Source organism: Mus caroli, unplaced genomic scaffold, assembly GCF_978045245.1.
Source record: "Mus caroli unplaced genomic scaffold, Mus_caroli_1 scaffold_20, whole genome shotgun sequence".
Lineage (NCBI taxonomy): Eukaryota > Metazoa > Chordata > Mammalia > Rodentia > Muridae > Mus > Mus caroli.
In genome coordinates, this window is record NW_028227275.1 from 19987796 (window position 1) to 20003127 (window position 15332).

At 47.1% G+C, this 15332-nt stretch overlaps 1 protein-coding gene across 1 annotated transcript in view; it reads left to right on the plus strand.

The window, feature by feature from the left end:
• Positions 1 to 15332, plus strand: part of Pik3ap1 (phosphoinositide-3-kinase adaptor protein 1) — a 121188-nt gene that overhangs the window by 60012 nt on the left and 45844 nt on the right. Inside the window, exons 4-8 of the mRNA XM_021152078.3 lie at positions 1837 to 1981; positions 2966 to 3108; positions 3237 to 3369; positions 6559 to 6755; positions 10501 to 10690. Of these exons, the coding sequence (XP_021007737.1) occupies positions 1837 to 1981; positions 2966 to 3108; positions 3237 to 3369; positions 6559 to 6755; positions 10501 to 10690 (808 nt within the window). The remainder of the gene's footprint in view (positions 1 to 1836; positions 1982 to 2965; positions 3109 to 3236; positions 3370 to 6558; positions 6756 to 10500; positions 10691 to 15332) is intronic.

A 15332-nucleotide genomic window follows, 5' to 3' on the forward strand; every position in this document is an offset into this window, starting at 1 on the left:
TTCATTTTTGAGGTTTTGAGACTGTCTTTCTACATAGCCCAGGTTGGCCTTGAACTCGTGAACTTCTTTTCTCATCCTCCCCACAGCTGGGGTCACAGGTGTGTACCACCACACCTGGCTACTTCCTGGTTTTTAAATCCAGCCTCTTTGCAGTCACGGCTGGGCTGATGTGGATATTTCTGGCTCCTCTCCCAGTGCCGTATCTTCCCACCGGTGTGCGGTCAGACTGCCAGGTGCAGTGGGAAGGGTGTTTAGCACCCATGCATGCTTCATCCCACTCTGCTCCTGTCTTCCTGTTCCCTCTCTGCTGCCCTCTCACTTAGGATCATCCCAGTTGCCTACACTAAGTCTGTGAGCCTAGGGTGTCTGGCCTGGGGGTGGGTCCTGACTGCCTGCAGAACTGGCATGCATTCTTTTGGGCTCCTCATGTTTCTCGGATGAGATGCAGGACCAGGAGTTTGGCAGGAAGGATGACAGCCACAGGTCATGAGAATGGTTTTAGCGGCCGCATCAGCAGCCTGGGCCACAGCCCTCTCACGTCACAAAGTCCACACTTGGAACAGCCTTCGGCATCCCTTTGTGAAGGGTTGCTATGACGACTACATAACAGTCCTGGAATGAATGACTAAGGATGATCTGTGGCTCTGGCCATAGATCTCTCCTTGCCTTTCTGGTTTTGGGGAGGGCCCAGCCCTACAGGTCTTATCTAAAATGATCATTGCCAAGTTGAGTAAAACAAGAGACAAGTTGAATGTCTCTTACCTAAAATGCTAAGGGCCTGAAGTGTCTCAGATTTTGAATTTGGTTAGGGAGATGTTAGATTATTTCTGAATGCACAACAGGATATGTTATAAAACAAAGTGTGTTTATATTTTATATGCACGTTATACACAGCCTGACAATAGTTTTATAGAACAAGTTACTTCCCTTGCATTTGGTCTTTGACCTAAATGCAAAATATAGAACTTTCCACTTGTGGTATCAGGTCAGAGCATTTTGGATTTTGGAGTTTCATATTAACCCCCCCTCCCTTTTTTTAAGTGGTTGGTTACACTTATAACATTTATGCCACTACCACACTGGTATGTCTTGTAGTCATGTGAATGTTGCAGATCACAGGGTTCATAACTGGGCGAGATTGATTGGTGATTACATTTCTCCTCCAGTAGTGAGTGGCACACCTTCCATCACTGAGTGCTAGTCAGTAGGAGTGCAGCTTCCGGCTGGGCACCAGCTTGATCTCTCCATGTTGGATGATATGAGTGTATGCTGTCTTCAGGAATAGGGTTTTAGTGTCAGGTCGTGGAAGGTAACAGTAGCATTGACAATAGCTTGCAATGTTTTTTTTTGGGGGGGGGGGATAGGGGGTCTGTGAGACCACTTTGGCCAATGACTCAAAAAGATGTAACCCATTTCTGGTACTTGATAGCATATGGTATCTACATGGGCATTATTTTCCCCATTGTATGTAAGACCATTTAAATTATGTATATGTATATAAAGAACAATTTTAAAATGTTATAAAATGAAATAAATATTTGTAGTCCCTAGGTTTAAAATATTAAAAAAATTTTAAAATTATGAAAATAAAGAATAGACAAAATTTTCATCTAATTATTGTAAAGGTTTATAAATGTTGAGTCTGTTTTCCACAAGTTCCTCCATTGGACTGATAGCCTATGGTTCTCTGCCCAGCACTGGTCTATCAAGACCCCTAGACCAGACCATCCTCTCTTATAGAGCGGGCTGAGGCTTGAGGTGCTGGGATAACCTTGGACCCAGCACCCTAAGGGATACAGGAGGGAGAGAGAGACCAGAACTTATCTCCCACTCCAGGCAGAAACCACTGTGTATGTCATTGTGAGATGCAAGCTGGACGAGAAGGTGTCAACAGAAGCAGAGTTCTCTCCTAAGGATTCTCCCTCCATCCGGGTGGAAGGCACCCTGGAGAATGAATACACAGTCTCTGTGAAAGCACCAGGTGAGTGGCCCCATGGTGACCCAGAGCGTGCTACCCAGCTGCCTTCAGAAACACTGCTGTCCTTTGGCTCTCCAGCATCACTCAGCACGGCTGAGTTGGCGTTTTAAAAGCTGTAGTTGATGTCCTGGATTACCAGTGTGGCCTCATTAAGTTGATGTTTTAAGGAGCAGAGCATCCTTCTCGTTGCCCTGGGTTACCAGTGTGACCTCGTCATTTTCCACGTTCACGGTTGTCACATTTCCTCTTTGGTGAATCGAATCTTTGTGGTTGGTGTATTTTTAATGTTTTTCTTCCCCCCTCAGAACCTCTTCCGGTGGTATAGACTCCCACCCCAGGAAGAGCACGTAGTACAGTCTGCCGCAGAGCAAGTCAACCCATCATGGTAGGAATAAAGTGTTATCCTCCAACCACCAGGATCCTAGCCCTTGGTGACTATTGGCCTTCATACAAAGCACCTTAAGCCCTCTTTTAATTTTTTATTTATTTACTCTTTGTTTGTAAGGCCTGAGGGATTCAGTGAAACAGGCCAGGGAGCTGGCTCAGTGGTTAAGAATGCATTTTGCTCTTTCAGAAAAACCGAGTTCAGTTCCAAGTTTCACATTAGACCTCACAACTGCCTAGAACTCAGTCTCCAGAGGATCCTATGCCTCTTTCCTACATAGGCATCTGCACCCACGAGTGTTCATTCTTGCATGTGTATATGCATGCACACACACACACACACACACACACACACAAACACTGAAAATTATGCACAACAGATGAAAATCCCTTAAAGATGCAATTGGCATCACCACGAGGACTCCTGTTTGGTGTACGTATTCATACGTGCTGGCCTGTTCATCTCCTCCCAGGTCACCTCTGACACTTCCCTCCAGCCCCAGTGAGCTGCCTCAGCATTTAAATGTAGCTCATCTGCGCTGACTCCTTTCTGAAGGATGCTTGCTCTTCCTGGCATTGACCGGTCCCTCTTATTCTGTTTAGACCTCTCCTCGGGGAATGTTTCTCTGAAGGTCTATTCTGGGGACCTGGTGGTCTGCGAAACCACCGTCAGCTATTATACCGACATGGAGGAAATTGGGAACTTACTGTCCAGTGCTGCAAATCCTGTGGAGTTTATGTGTCAGGTAAGGCTGGTAGGAGGAGACGGGAGCTTTCTGGACATGGGAATTGTAAATGGGGCTATTCAGCTTTAACCTTGACTGGCAGGCGCTAGCTGGATTTGAAACCTGACCGTTTTCTCTGTTTTATGTAGGCCTTTAAAATCGTGCCCTACAACACAGAGACTCTTGATAAACTGCTCACCGAGTCCCTGAAGAACAACATCCCCGCAAGTGGACTGCACCTCTTTGGGATCAACCAACTGGAAGAAGACGATATGATGACAAGTATGTCAGCGGCCATTCCAGTCGTAGATGGTGTGGCCTGCCACACCACTGGGCCATGTGATGTGGGGAGGGCATAGCTTCATCCGCCAGCACCAAGGGGAACCGAAAGACAGGATTAAACTAAGCAACACATACGAGGATGCTGCTGCCATGACACCGCATGCTCTTATACAGCATTTTGTTTTTAGTAAGTAGCAATATAGTCTAAAATATTGATAAAAGGTACAGTAGGCACAGAAGTCAGTGACATAATCATGTCCCATCACCAAGTATGACGTAGTTGTGTGTGTCATACTTTTATATGACTGGCAGCCATCCCTGTAGGTTCATTCACACCAGCATGTGAGGAATGCTTTATGCTATATCATGATAGCTAGAGCATCACCAGGAGGAAGGGTTTTGTTTGCTCCATTCCAATCTGATAGGACTTCTGTACCTGGACTGTCATTGCCTGGCACACAACTACGATCGACCCCCTTCTAAAAAAAACGTGTGTGGCTCTTATTTACTTTCTGAATGGAGTTCAAACTCCTTTGCCTGATAACAAGCCCCTCCCAAGGGGTGCTTCCGCCATCAACTCTCTCCGCACCCCTCTCAGTGGTTTTCTGTCCCCAGATAGTATATGCATTTCTCGAATCTGTGTCTTGCCATTCCACTCATGAAAACACCATTCCTCTGTCTCTGCCTTGGTTGTCATTCTCCCGGTGGCCTTCTCTTCATCTCAGGAAGCATTTTCTCTGGGAGGAAGGCCTTCCACAATCCTCCAGGAGTCTGTCCTACCACAGGATGGGGTCTCCCCTAGCACCTAGGACCTTCAGCCCTGTAGCTTGTCTGCCATGTCTGACTTTTTTACTAGGCTTTCAGCTCATTGGGGCAGGGAAGGGGGAGAGATATCTCCAAGTGCTGGCTCTTTAAGCAAACATTTGTAATTTGAGTGAAGAGAGGGCCCTGTGAACTTGGAGGGTCACACCAGTTGTCTGGGCTATCACCTGGTGAGCTGCACAGGATGTCTGTTCCTTTCCAACATGGTGGTACTACACAGTGGTACTCAAGTCTCTGGTTACCTTCTGACTGAGTGCTATCTGCCTTCTGTGTTGGAACCACAGGAAGAGAATAATCTGCCAGGCCTTCTCCAAGGCTTTCCTGAGGCCTCTTCCTCTGTCTCCTGCTGTGGAGTGTTCTTGCCTCAGGGCTGTCAACGTTTCTATTTTCTTATTCTTAAACCAGAGGCCCAGGAGAGAGTATCTCATAGCTTGATGAAGTGGAATCCTAGGGACATGTCAGACCTTTCACCCCAGGGACCATGTCCTGGTAAACAGGAAACTGGATTTATCTTTTTTTTTTTTTTTTTTAAATGACAGAGCCAGGCCTGGAGAGATGACTCAGTGGTTAAATCATTGTCCACACAAGCAGTTCAGCTCTTTAGAATCTCTTAAATGTCAGATGGGCCTGATGATCCTATTTGTAAGCCTGGTCTCAGAAGGCAGAAATATGATTTGCAACAAGAAGGCTAGCAGCGCTGGGTTTGAGTGGGAGACTCTGCCTCAAAGAATAAGGTGGAAGAATGATGATAGATCATTCTTGATATCTTCCTGGACTTCCCCACACATGTACATTCACAGGCACCTGCCTCACACATGCCTATAGGAAAAAATGAATTATTTTTTTAATATAAATGCATGTAGTAAACTAATCTGGCAACTCATTTCTTTACCTTTGCTAGTCCCCAATAATGACAAAGAGAGATCAAGGTTTACTTACAAGCTTTTACCATACTACCTGGGCAGTATTGATCTACATTAACCCCCTAAACAAATTTGGCTACCTCCCATGATACTTGCAGGTTAATGTTGTTCTAGCTCTCTCTGCTTCAGATGTTTTTCCCCGTATGTCTTCTCAGACCTTCACCTTGCGACTCTCCTTCCAACTCCAGTCTCCATCTCCTGGCCTGTTCCTAGTGCTAAAACTTCAACTCCCCTCCTCTCTCCTTTCCCCTGGCTGGCGGGAGTTCTGTCCTATCCTTTCTTCTGCCCAGCCATTGGGTGATCAGCATTTATTGATAAGGCAGAGGACAAATGGTAAACTTGTTTACACAAACTTGAGAACAGAGATTCTTGACATAAGCATCACAGTGCTGTGTCCGGATTGAAACAAGACGCGAGGGCAGAGAAATCAGCATTTAACTAACACAGGACAACCTTTACACACTGCACACAAACACTATGCCTACACCTATGCACTTGCAAGTACGCATACAACACGTATACTATACTTCACACACATATATGAAAAGAATAGAAAATAACATATAAAGTGACAGAGCCTAGAAATCCACTTTTATGAAAAGAAAATAACAGATTTATTCCCCAAGTTTCCAACATGAGCTTATTTGTTTTCTTGGCATATTTACAAAATTGGTAATAAGAGATAAGTGGATAGACTTCTTTTTATTTGATCATTATTTTTATTTCATGTGTATGGGTATTGGACTGCATGTATGTCTGTGTGTCATGTGTGTAGAGTTCTCTCAGAGACCAGAATAGGGTGCTGGGTCCCTGAGATTGGAGTTAGAGATAAGTTATGAGCTACCATGTAGGTGCTTGATAGCCAGTGTTCTTCACTTCTGAGCCATCTCTCCAGCCCGGATCTTTTATCCCTTAATCAGCACAAAATAGTGTCAGACCAGTTTCGAGTGCTATAGAAACTTGGACTTAGGCCCACAAAACCTGCCCATTCTCAGAGACACACATGAGGACAGGTTAGAGACAAAAATCCACCAGTGTCTTTGATGCTGCTTTGTGGCTGCTGTTTAAGCCTTTAGAGTCAGCATGGATCGAGGTTGGAAATGTAGCTCAGTGGTAGAGTATTCACTTAGCATGTCAAGCCCTGAGTTTGATTCCGAGCTCTAAGAAAAGAAAAGAAAAGAAGAAAAGGTAACATTTTCTAAGGATTTCCCACTCTTTTTAAAGCAGAGGGTGCAACACGAATGGCTAGATCTACTAATTCAAATGACATTTCCTCCATCCTGGGAGCGCACAGTGTTTAGAGGTTGCCTAAAGGAAGCCATCACTTATGTCGGACACCCAGTAAGCAGTCATTGAGTGCCTACTGCATGCATGCTAAGTCTCAGAAACTTTCCTGTGCCTGTCTTCTTACCTTTCGGCTGAATTCTCCTCGATGCCTTTTTAGATCAGAGGGACGAAGAGCTGCCCACGCTGTTGCATTTTGCTGCCAAGTACGGACTGAAGAACCTCACTGCCTTGCTGCTCACCTGTCCAGGGGCTCTCCAGGCCTACAGTGTAGCCAACAAGCACGGCCACTATCCCAACACCATTGCCGAGAAACACGGCTTCAGGGACCTGCGCCAGTTCATCGACGAATATGTGGTAAGCTGAGGGTGAGAGAGGTCTGGGTTGAGACATGGGCTGAGTGGCTCCAGGACCATCTTCTCACCAAAGGCACTGATGGATTTTTGTCTCTAACCTGTCTTCATGTGTCTCTCTGGGAGTGTTCAGTTTTTGTGGGCCTAAGTCCAAGTTTCTATATCTACTTGGTAGCCATGTGATTTGGGGCAAGCCATAAATCCCCTTTAATTTAATTTCTGTGTGTGTGTGTGTGTGTGTGTGTGTGTGTGTGTCCTGCATATGTACACTACATGTATGCCTGGTGGCCCCAGAAGAGGACAGCAGGTATCTTAGAACTGGAGTTACTGATTGTTGTGGGTTGCCCTATAGATACTAGGAATAGGATCTTGGTCCTCTGCAAGAGAAGCACGTGCTCTTAACCACTGAGGGATCTTTCTAGTCTCTTTCTCACATTTCTTAATATGCAAAAGGAGAAAAAAAATCCTAAGAGGTTTATTCACAGAGTTGTTTTTAGAACAAAAGGAACTAACACATGCAAAGCGCTGAGGCCATTTCCAAAATACTGACAGGAACTTGCACGGAGTGTGTCTGCTCAAGGCTGATGGACTGACTGTCTCTACTACCTCCAGGGCTCCTTGGTAGTGTGTCCCTAGCTACCTTGTCCAGCTTTGGGCCTAGGTAAACTGTGGGAGAATTGATTCTTTAATAGCTAAGACCATAATACAGTACTACTCAGAGGAGGTATCAAGGTACCTTTGAGATCTCACTCTCTGGTGGATTCTGTCTCTTTCTGAACCTCTGCTTGGATTTGAATTTAAGGCAGGTGGATGCACCCGGCTTTCTTGGCAGGTCGTTCTTGCTCACCGGTGTTCTGAGTTGCTCTGTCTTATCACATGCCCAGGATTGTGTCTATTATCTTGGAGGAAGCTGTTCTGGACTCCACTCCCTTCAGAGTGTTGCTCCTTTTTAAACTCACAAAAAGCACCTGAGACTAGCTCATCCTGCTGTGACCTCCCCTCCCCCCCAGTATAAGCCAGACTACCTCCAGACAGGAGTGCGCCTGACACATCTTCAGAAACTTAACTCTGCTCTGTGACAGATAATTCATAAGGTGGTGAAGCCAAGGGGTGAAGAGGGGCCCCATTGCTTTGAGGGACATGTAGGTATTTCAAACACTCAGAATAGTTTAAAACCTTGTTTGGGTCCTCATTGGCATACATGGGCTCAAAGGCACTCACACTCTCAAGAGGTTTTACTTGGCATTAGTTTGAAATCACACATGTGCTAAACACAGCATACCATTTTGGGGTTAGTCGTTTTCAGTAAGGCCACTCTGTGTTTGGAGTAGTGACTAAGTTCTTGAGCTCAGTTGATCAGCAAATGCCCTGTGCCACTTAATTTTTCACCACACTTCTTTGAAGTTGAAGGGGCCAAGACCTTCATCTTATAATCAAGGAAAAAGTACATAGAAAGCCAAGGTGATTGTGCCAAGGTGGAGATGGGATTTGAACCTAGTTTGCTGCTATAGTTGGGGCTTGTTATCCTACTCTGAGTATCAGGGGAGGTTAAAGTGTTATTTTCAGAGTGCCTCGAGCTTTAATCTGGATCATACTTCTCATATCTTCTCGACTTCTAGCTAAGTCACCTTCTACCAACACAACTTTAGCCTTGCTGCCAAAGGTGGTCCCTACATGTTGCTCATGGCCTATGATAATGGTTCTCAACCCCTGGGGAATCTAACAATCCTTTTACAGGGGTCATCTAAGACCATTGGAAAATACAGGTATTTATATCATGAATCATAACAGTAGCAAAATTACAGTTATGAAGTAGCAATAAAAATAAGTTTATGGTTGGGAGCCACAACAACATGAGGAGCCGGGTTAGAGGGTTGCAGCGTTAGGAAGGTTGAGAACCACTGGCCTATAAGTAGTGCACATTTTATTTATTTATTTGCCAAATGCTAAACCTGGAATCCCAAACCCTAAGAAACTGTTACTGGATTCAGGAAACTAACATAGTGTCAACCAAAGGTGGCCTCTTCCAGGAGTTAATGAGGAGAAGAGAGCTGTCTGTGGTTCGAGGCAGAGGCAAGGATTGTGACACACACTAAGCTGTCGGGCCAGGAAAAGCTGTTCACAGGTTGTGGGGAAGTCAGCCCACAGCCTCATACTATCTGGAGACAGAGGGACAGGGCTAGCCTTTCTGACATCAAGGTCCCTTTATGTAAGGTCCCTGTCTTTGGGGACATCTAGAATGCTGAAACCCGGGGAAGAAAGCCCTGGAAATTGTCAGGCACTTGGATAAACCTTCCATAAGGTGCAGGGGTGAAGACATCCCTCAGGACGCCTGGTTGCACAAGCACAGGCACACTTGCATAGGCTGTGCATCTGTGTGGCCCTCTGTGTCATTTGTTTCTCATTGAGTGCCCACCGGGCCGTTTTAAGGATCAAAACTGAGACTGTGAGCCCTGCAGGGAGGACTAGATTTTCTGAGCTTTGTTTTTCCACGTGTAAAAGAGGGATACAATTTGTAACCCTGATACAATTTGCTAAACGCATGAAACTCAAGAAGAATGAAGACCAAAGTGTGGACACTGTGCACCTTCTTAGAATTGGGAACAAAACACCCAGGGAAGGAGTTACAGAGACAAAGTTCGTAGCTGTGATGAAAGAATGGACCATTTAGAGACTGCTGTATCCAGGGATCCATCCCATAATCAGCTTCTAAACGCTGACACCATTGCATACACTAGCAAGATCTTGCTGAAAGGACCCAAATATAGCTGTCTCTTGTGAGACGATGCCGGGGCCTAGCAAACACAGGAGTGGATGTTCACAGTCAGCTATTGGATGTATCACAGGGCTCCCAATGGAGAAGCTAGAGAAAGTACCCAAGGAGCTAAAGGGATCTGCAACCCTATTGTTGGAACAACATGATGTACTAACCAGAACCCCGGAGCTCTTGTCTCTAGCTGCATATGTATCGAAAGATGGCCTAGTCGGCCATCAATGGAAAGAGAGGCCCATTGGACTTGCAAACTTTATATGCCCCAATATAGGGGAATGCCAGGGCCAAAAGAATGGGAATGGGTGGGTAGGGAAGTGGGGGGCGCTATGGGGGACTTTTGGGATAGTATTGGAAATGTAATTGAGGAAAATATGTAATAAAAATATTAAAAAAAAAAAAAAAAAAAAAAAGAGGGAGAGGCGGGGCTTCCGAAGGAGGTGAGGGAGAGGCGGGGCTTCCGAAGGAGGTGAGGGAGAGGCGGGGCTTCCGAAGGAGGTGAGGGAGAGGCGGGGCTTCCGAAGGAGGTGAGGGAGAGGCGGGGCTTCCGAAGGAGGTGAGGGAGAGGCGGGGCTTCCGAAGGAGGTGGGGGAGAGGCGGGGCTTCCGAAGGAGGTGAGGGAGAGGCGGGGCTTCCGAAGGAGGTGAGGGAGAGGCGGGGCTTCTGAAGGAGGTGGGTGCTGGTTTGTGCCCAGTGCTGAGCCTGATTCTTACTAGGTACTCATGAAGCATAGTTTCTATTTATGTTCCCAGACCCCTGAACATTTAACCAGGATATAACTGCTTAACTCTGTATTTAGCGTTAGAGGAAGGAACAAAGGTTAGAGCTCTGCCAGGCGGAGAATACCCGCTAATACCTGCAAACAACTATAACCCTGATCCGTGACCACACCCTTTGCCCACTTCAAGTCCACTATGGACCTGAGTCTGCCCAGCTAGCCAGGTTCCTCAGTGTGCAATGGGCCCGTCTTCTCTCGCAGGAGACGGTGGACATGCTGAAGACGCACATTAAGGAAGAGCTGATGCAAGGAGAGGAGGCGGACGACGTGTACGAGTCCATGGCCCACCTATCCACAGACCTGCTGATGAAGTGCTCCCTCAACCCTGGCTGTGACGACGAGCTCTACGAGTCCATGGCTGCTTTCGCCCCAGCAGCCACAGAAGACCTCTGTAAGTAGCTCTGCCTGGTTCTGCTTTTGTCCTGCTGCTGAGAAATGGCTTTTTTTTTCATGCTAGTCCAAAGGGGGAAAGGCCCCCAAAAGGCCCTGATTATCTCTGCAAACACCCAGTGAAGAACCTGTGTTGCAACAGCATCAGGGCTGCAGCTGTGTGTCATAGCAAAAGAGACTTTTTCCAACTTCCTCCACTGCTTGCCTGGAAGCCTCTCATCTTGATAGCATGGCCTGTGGTCAACAAGCTCTCAGCCCTACCAGTCTCTGTGGGCCCTTTTATGACAATGTTTCACAATACTTTATTATCTGACACACAATTTATGTGTGGTATAACACACATGAAACCCACTGGCTTCCCTATACTGCCTTAATTGAGCGGTATAGTAAGTGGAGAAGACTTCACATGCTTACACATGTCTGCATGTGAAGACATGTGAATAGGCATGTCTGCATGTAAAGACATGTGAAATAGCCCTGTACAGGCAACTACACTCAGAGCCACCACCAACGTCATAGCCTTACATGTTGACTGACATGTGTCTGTTGTCTTGGTGACTCAACTACCTAGAACAGTGTTGGCCTTGGCACCTGGAGTTTCTTAAATGATGAAACCTCTCTTCACAACCTTATACAATGTTGAATTCTTAGAAAATTCAATGTACAAAATGTACTTAAAAAAACAAATCTAGTCCTCCCGACCCCGTGTGTGTGTGTGTGTGTGCATGCGTGCAGTGGATATGAAGGCATATGTGCATGTGTGTATGTGTCTGTGGAGGTCAGAGGTCATCATCTTTTGAAGGGTCTGACTTTGACCTCTGTGGGCTCACTGATTGGTAGACTATCTGACCAGCAAGCTCTGGGGAATCTTTCTGTCTCTGCCTCCCTTTCACAGGGCCACAGATGCAGGAGACTACAACTAGATTTTGTGTGGGCTCTAGCTCCTTGGACTTTCACGGTCGGTGTCTTACCAACTAAGCCATCTCCTCAGCTTGACAATTTAGAATTGGTTAGAGTCCATGTTCCTCCATTGTAGTGGCAATCCAAACCACCCTCGTAGCTCTTCAGAGCACCCTGTAGGGGGCCTGGTGCCACCCTTCAGAGGGGTTGATCTAAATGAGATTGGATTTCCTGTCGTGTACAATAAAGCGCTAAGCATTCTGACACACTGCCCAGGACTTAGCGCTCTTTCTCTCGGAGCCCACTTAATAGGTTCAAGAAAGATAAGATAACTAAGCGGCAACCCGTCAGTTTTATGGATGCGGGATTTCCAGGATGGCTAAGCTGAGTACTCCCCTCACCCGTTTCAGGACCTACCAGGGAAAGAAGCCTGCTTCTCCTGCCCATGAGCTTATGGAACTGCCAGCCCCACCAGGAGTCTGTAGAGTAGGAGGTGCAGGCTGACTGGGAGTCCCTTGCCTTCACCCTTGGGGAGAGGTAGAAGCACACTTGGAAGCTCTTCACAAATGAGCCCCGGCTTGCTGGATCTGTGAGGAAGGAGGCATGATCCACACCATCGCACTGTTTTACTCACTGAATCCTCGTGGCAACCCCACGGATGCTGTTGCTACCTGCTGTTAAAGAGAGGTTCACGTCCCCCAAATGCCACAGCTAACAACCTAGAGAGCACAAATTCCATACCATTTGACTCAGGCCAAATTTGTCTCTAACTTGGGACATCTTTGTAGTTCCGGTCCCCTCCAGCAAGCCTTTTGGCCTCTAAGACCGTTTTCCCCCCCATGTGCAGATCCAGGAGCCAGCTAACAAAACAGCTCAAGGCTACTCATTCCTGTAATTCCAACACTTGAGTTGAGGCAGGGGGATTAAGCCTGGCAGTGGTGGTGCATGTCTTTAATCCCAGCACTCGGGAGGCAGAGGCAAGCGGATTTCTGAGTTTGAGGCCAGCCTGGTCTACAGAGTAAGTTCTAGGACAGCCAGGGCTATACAGAGAAACCCTGTCTCAAAAAACAAAAAACAAAAACAAAAACAAACCCAACCAAACAAACAAAAAGACTAGCCTGGATTACCAGCAGACCTTGTCTCAGATCCTAAACAAGAAGATTCCCAAACAAACAAAGAAACCCAGCTGCTGACACACACACACACACACACACACACACACACACCACACACACACACACACCTGCTCATCTACCTTCATAGCTAGCATGTATTTCCAAGAACATTTCTGTTGCAGCTACTTGATTCTCTCCCTGGGTGTTGGAGTCACAGTGGACCAAGACCTGTCTTTTTCCACTTTAGCACAGGGACTCATGCAAAAAACTTCGGGCAGGACCCTTTAGGAATCCAGAAAGCAGACCTGCTTCCTGGCCCATTCCCTAGCCGGAGGGCTGTTGAACAATGAATTCCTTGCTTACTGACAGTGCCTGTTGACAGTCTTCATGCATGCTATTCCCCCTCCTCCAGTTGCTCCAAAATACGAATTTCCCCCCCATCGTATTGCAGGCCTCTCAAAGGGCTCCCATGCTCACCAGTGCTTCAGGGGATGCTATGGGACCAGACTCGTTGTGGCTGGAAGGCAACCTGTAAAGTCGCTCAGGGCCAGGAGGGTCTGGATGTCACAGACCCACAGAGGCTACCGGGAAAGAGGCAGGCTGTAGGTTGTAGGGCACAGCTACTGTTTGGGTAGAGACTGAACTGATGACAGTTTTAGTTTGCCAGATCATATAATCTCTGAAGTTTCTGACTGTTGGCGTGCTCTGGGTTGTTTCTGTGTCTGTGGTTACTGGGTCTAACCCAGGAATGATCTCCTCCCTTGATCTCTTCCCTGCTGGTTCAGAAGATGCAGCCACTCGGGCCTGGGAAGATTCACTCATTTCACCCACAGTGACTGCCCGGGTGAGATGACAGTTCCATTCTGGAAGCAGCAGGACAGAGGGCAAGCAGACCCATCTCAGATGCTGCGCTAACATGGTGATGCCCACACATTTGCCTTCCTCAGAAGTGGGATGGCTGCTCTTATCTGTTCGGTCTTACCTGGTCATCCTTCTGGACCAGCAGAGAAGGGATTATTCCCCAGGTCGAACCCAGCAACCACAGAGAACCAAACCAAATGAGCCTCTACTTTACAGGGCGTAAACTACATGGTCCAAGAGTTAGTGACATTCCTAAGTCTATCAGGAGAAAACTGGTTCAGGAATCTGTCTTCAGGTCCTAGAGGAAAGTCTGTCTGCCACCACAGTAGGGTAAAGGACCCCCTAACCTGTCCTTCTGGGGTTGTGTTTGCTGCCCTTGGGGCGGACACGCCTCGGGAGCTGCTTCTGTATGTCTGAATAGCCAGGTGTGTCAATGCACACCTTTATTGTCAGTCCTAATGATGACTCTTAGAGGCTTAAAATCAGTGTTTTAGGGAAAGTCACTCACCACGTACTCAGACTATTGGTTCACGGGAGGCTTTAGTATGAGCCCGTGATTGTTGTTGGGACAAATATGTCCTTTTATTGATTAGCTTTGGGAAAAATGAGTTCTTCCCCAAAGGGAGTACCAGATTACCACTGTGTAGGAAGGTCACAGAGGAGCGCTCAGTGTTTAATGAAGGGGAGCTAAGAGGAAAAACTGGAGGTCTGACCTGGGGATTATGGCTCTGTTCCACTCCCTTAGCTCCCTGAGCAACAGCCCCCACCTCCACCAACGTGTTGTCACACACCCTTAGTGCATACACCACCACCCCCCCACACACACACCCTTTCACACACTCAGTCTTTAGCTTAGATATGCTGCCACCAAGCGGTGACTGTGTGTCTCTGCCTCCAGGCCTTCCGTTTTGCTGCTTCTGATCTGGAGTTTCAAACCATCCACTGGCACACCTTCTCTGTGTAAGAACTGTCTTTGTTTAAGATAAAACAGCTCAATCACTGGATAAAAATCGAGGCACCTGCCCCTAACTTGCTTGCTTGTTGTGCCTCCATCCTTGCCTTTGAGGATGGGTTATGGTCCTCATGTCCTGTGATGGGAGTCTTTCTTTTCTTTTGTCAACATCACCCAATGCCTCTGCTCTGGAAACCTGGGGAGCTAGTGCCTGGAGGTCCTTGTCCAGTCTGTTTCCAGGGTAACCCGCTGGTGGGTTATAGCTTTGCTTACTTACACATCTTAGAGTCTCACCTTTGTCTACGTGGCATAAGGTACAGCATCACGCTGCTAGGAACTTCTAACTCACAGGTGTCACCGCAATCCTAGAGCGGCTTTCTGTTGTCTAGAATAAAACTTTCCTTTTGACCCCTGACCTTTCTGGGATCTGCACCAGCCGAGGTTTGCAAGTGGCAGTGCGCACTGCCTTGGCCACAACCATCTTACTGGCTTCCCTCAGCAACTCCTTAGTAGTAACCGTGGTCTTGTGACGGGTCATCTCTACTTTGTGGTTTCTTTTGCACGAGCGCTCTGATTTTACAGTCCCTGCTAAGAGCCAGGTTCTGTCTGAGCCGGGGGGTGGGGGGCACAGCTGGATGCTGTGAAGGACCTTGCAGCCAACACTGCAGGTCTCACTCTAGGCAAAATTGTCCAGTTATTTGTGGGCTTTGGAGACATGTCCCATACCCCATCGACACTATTTTTGCCCAGAAATCTTCCCTTCCTGTAGCTTCAGAGGCTCTGACATCCCCTTGGTGACCTGTTTGAGAAGATTC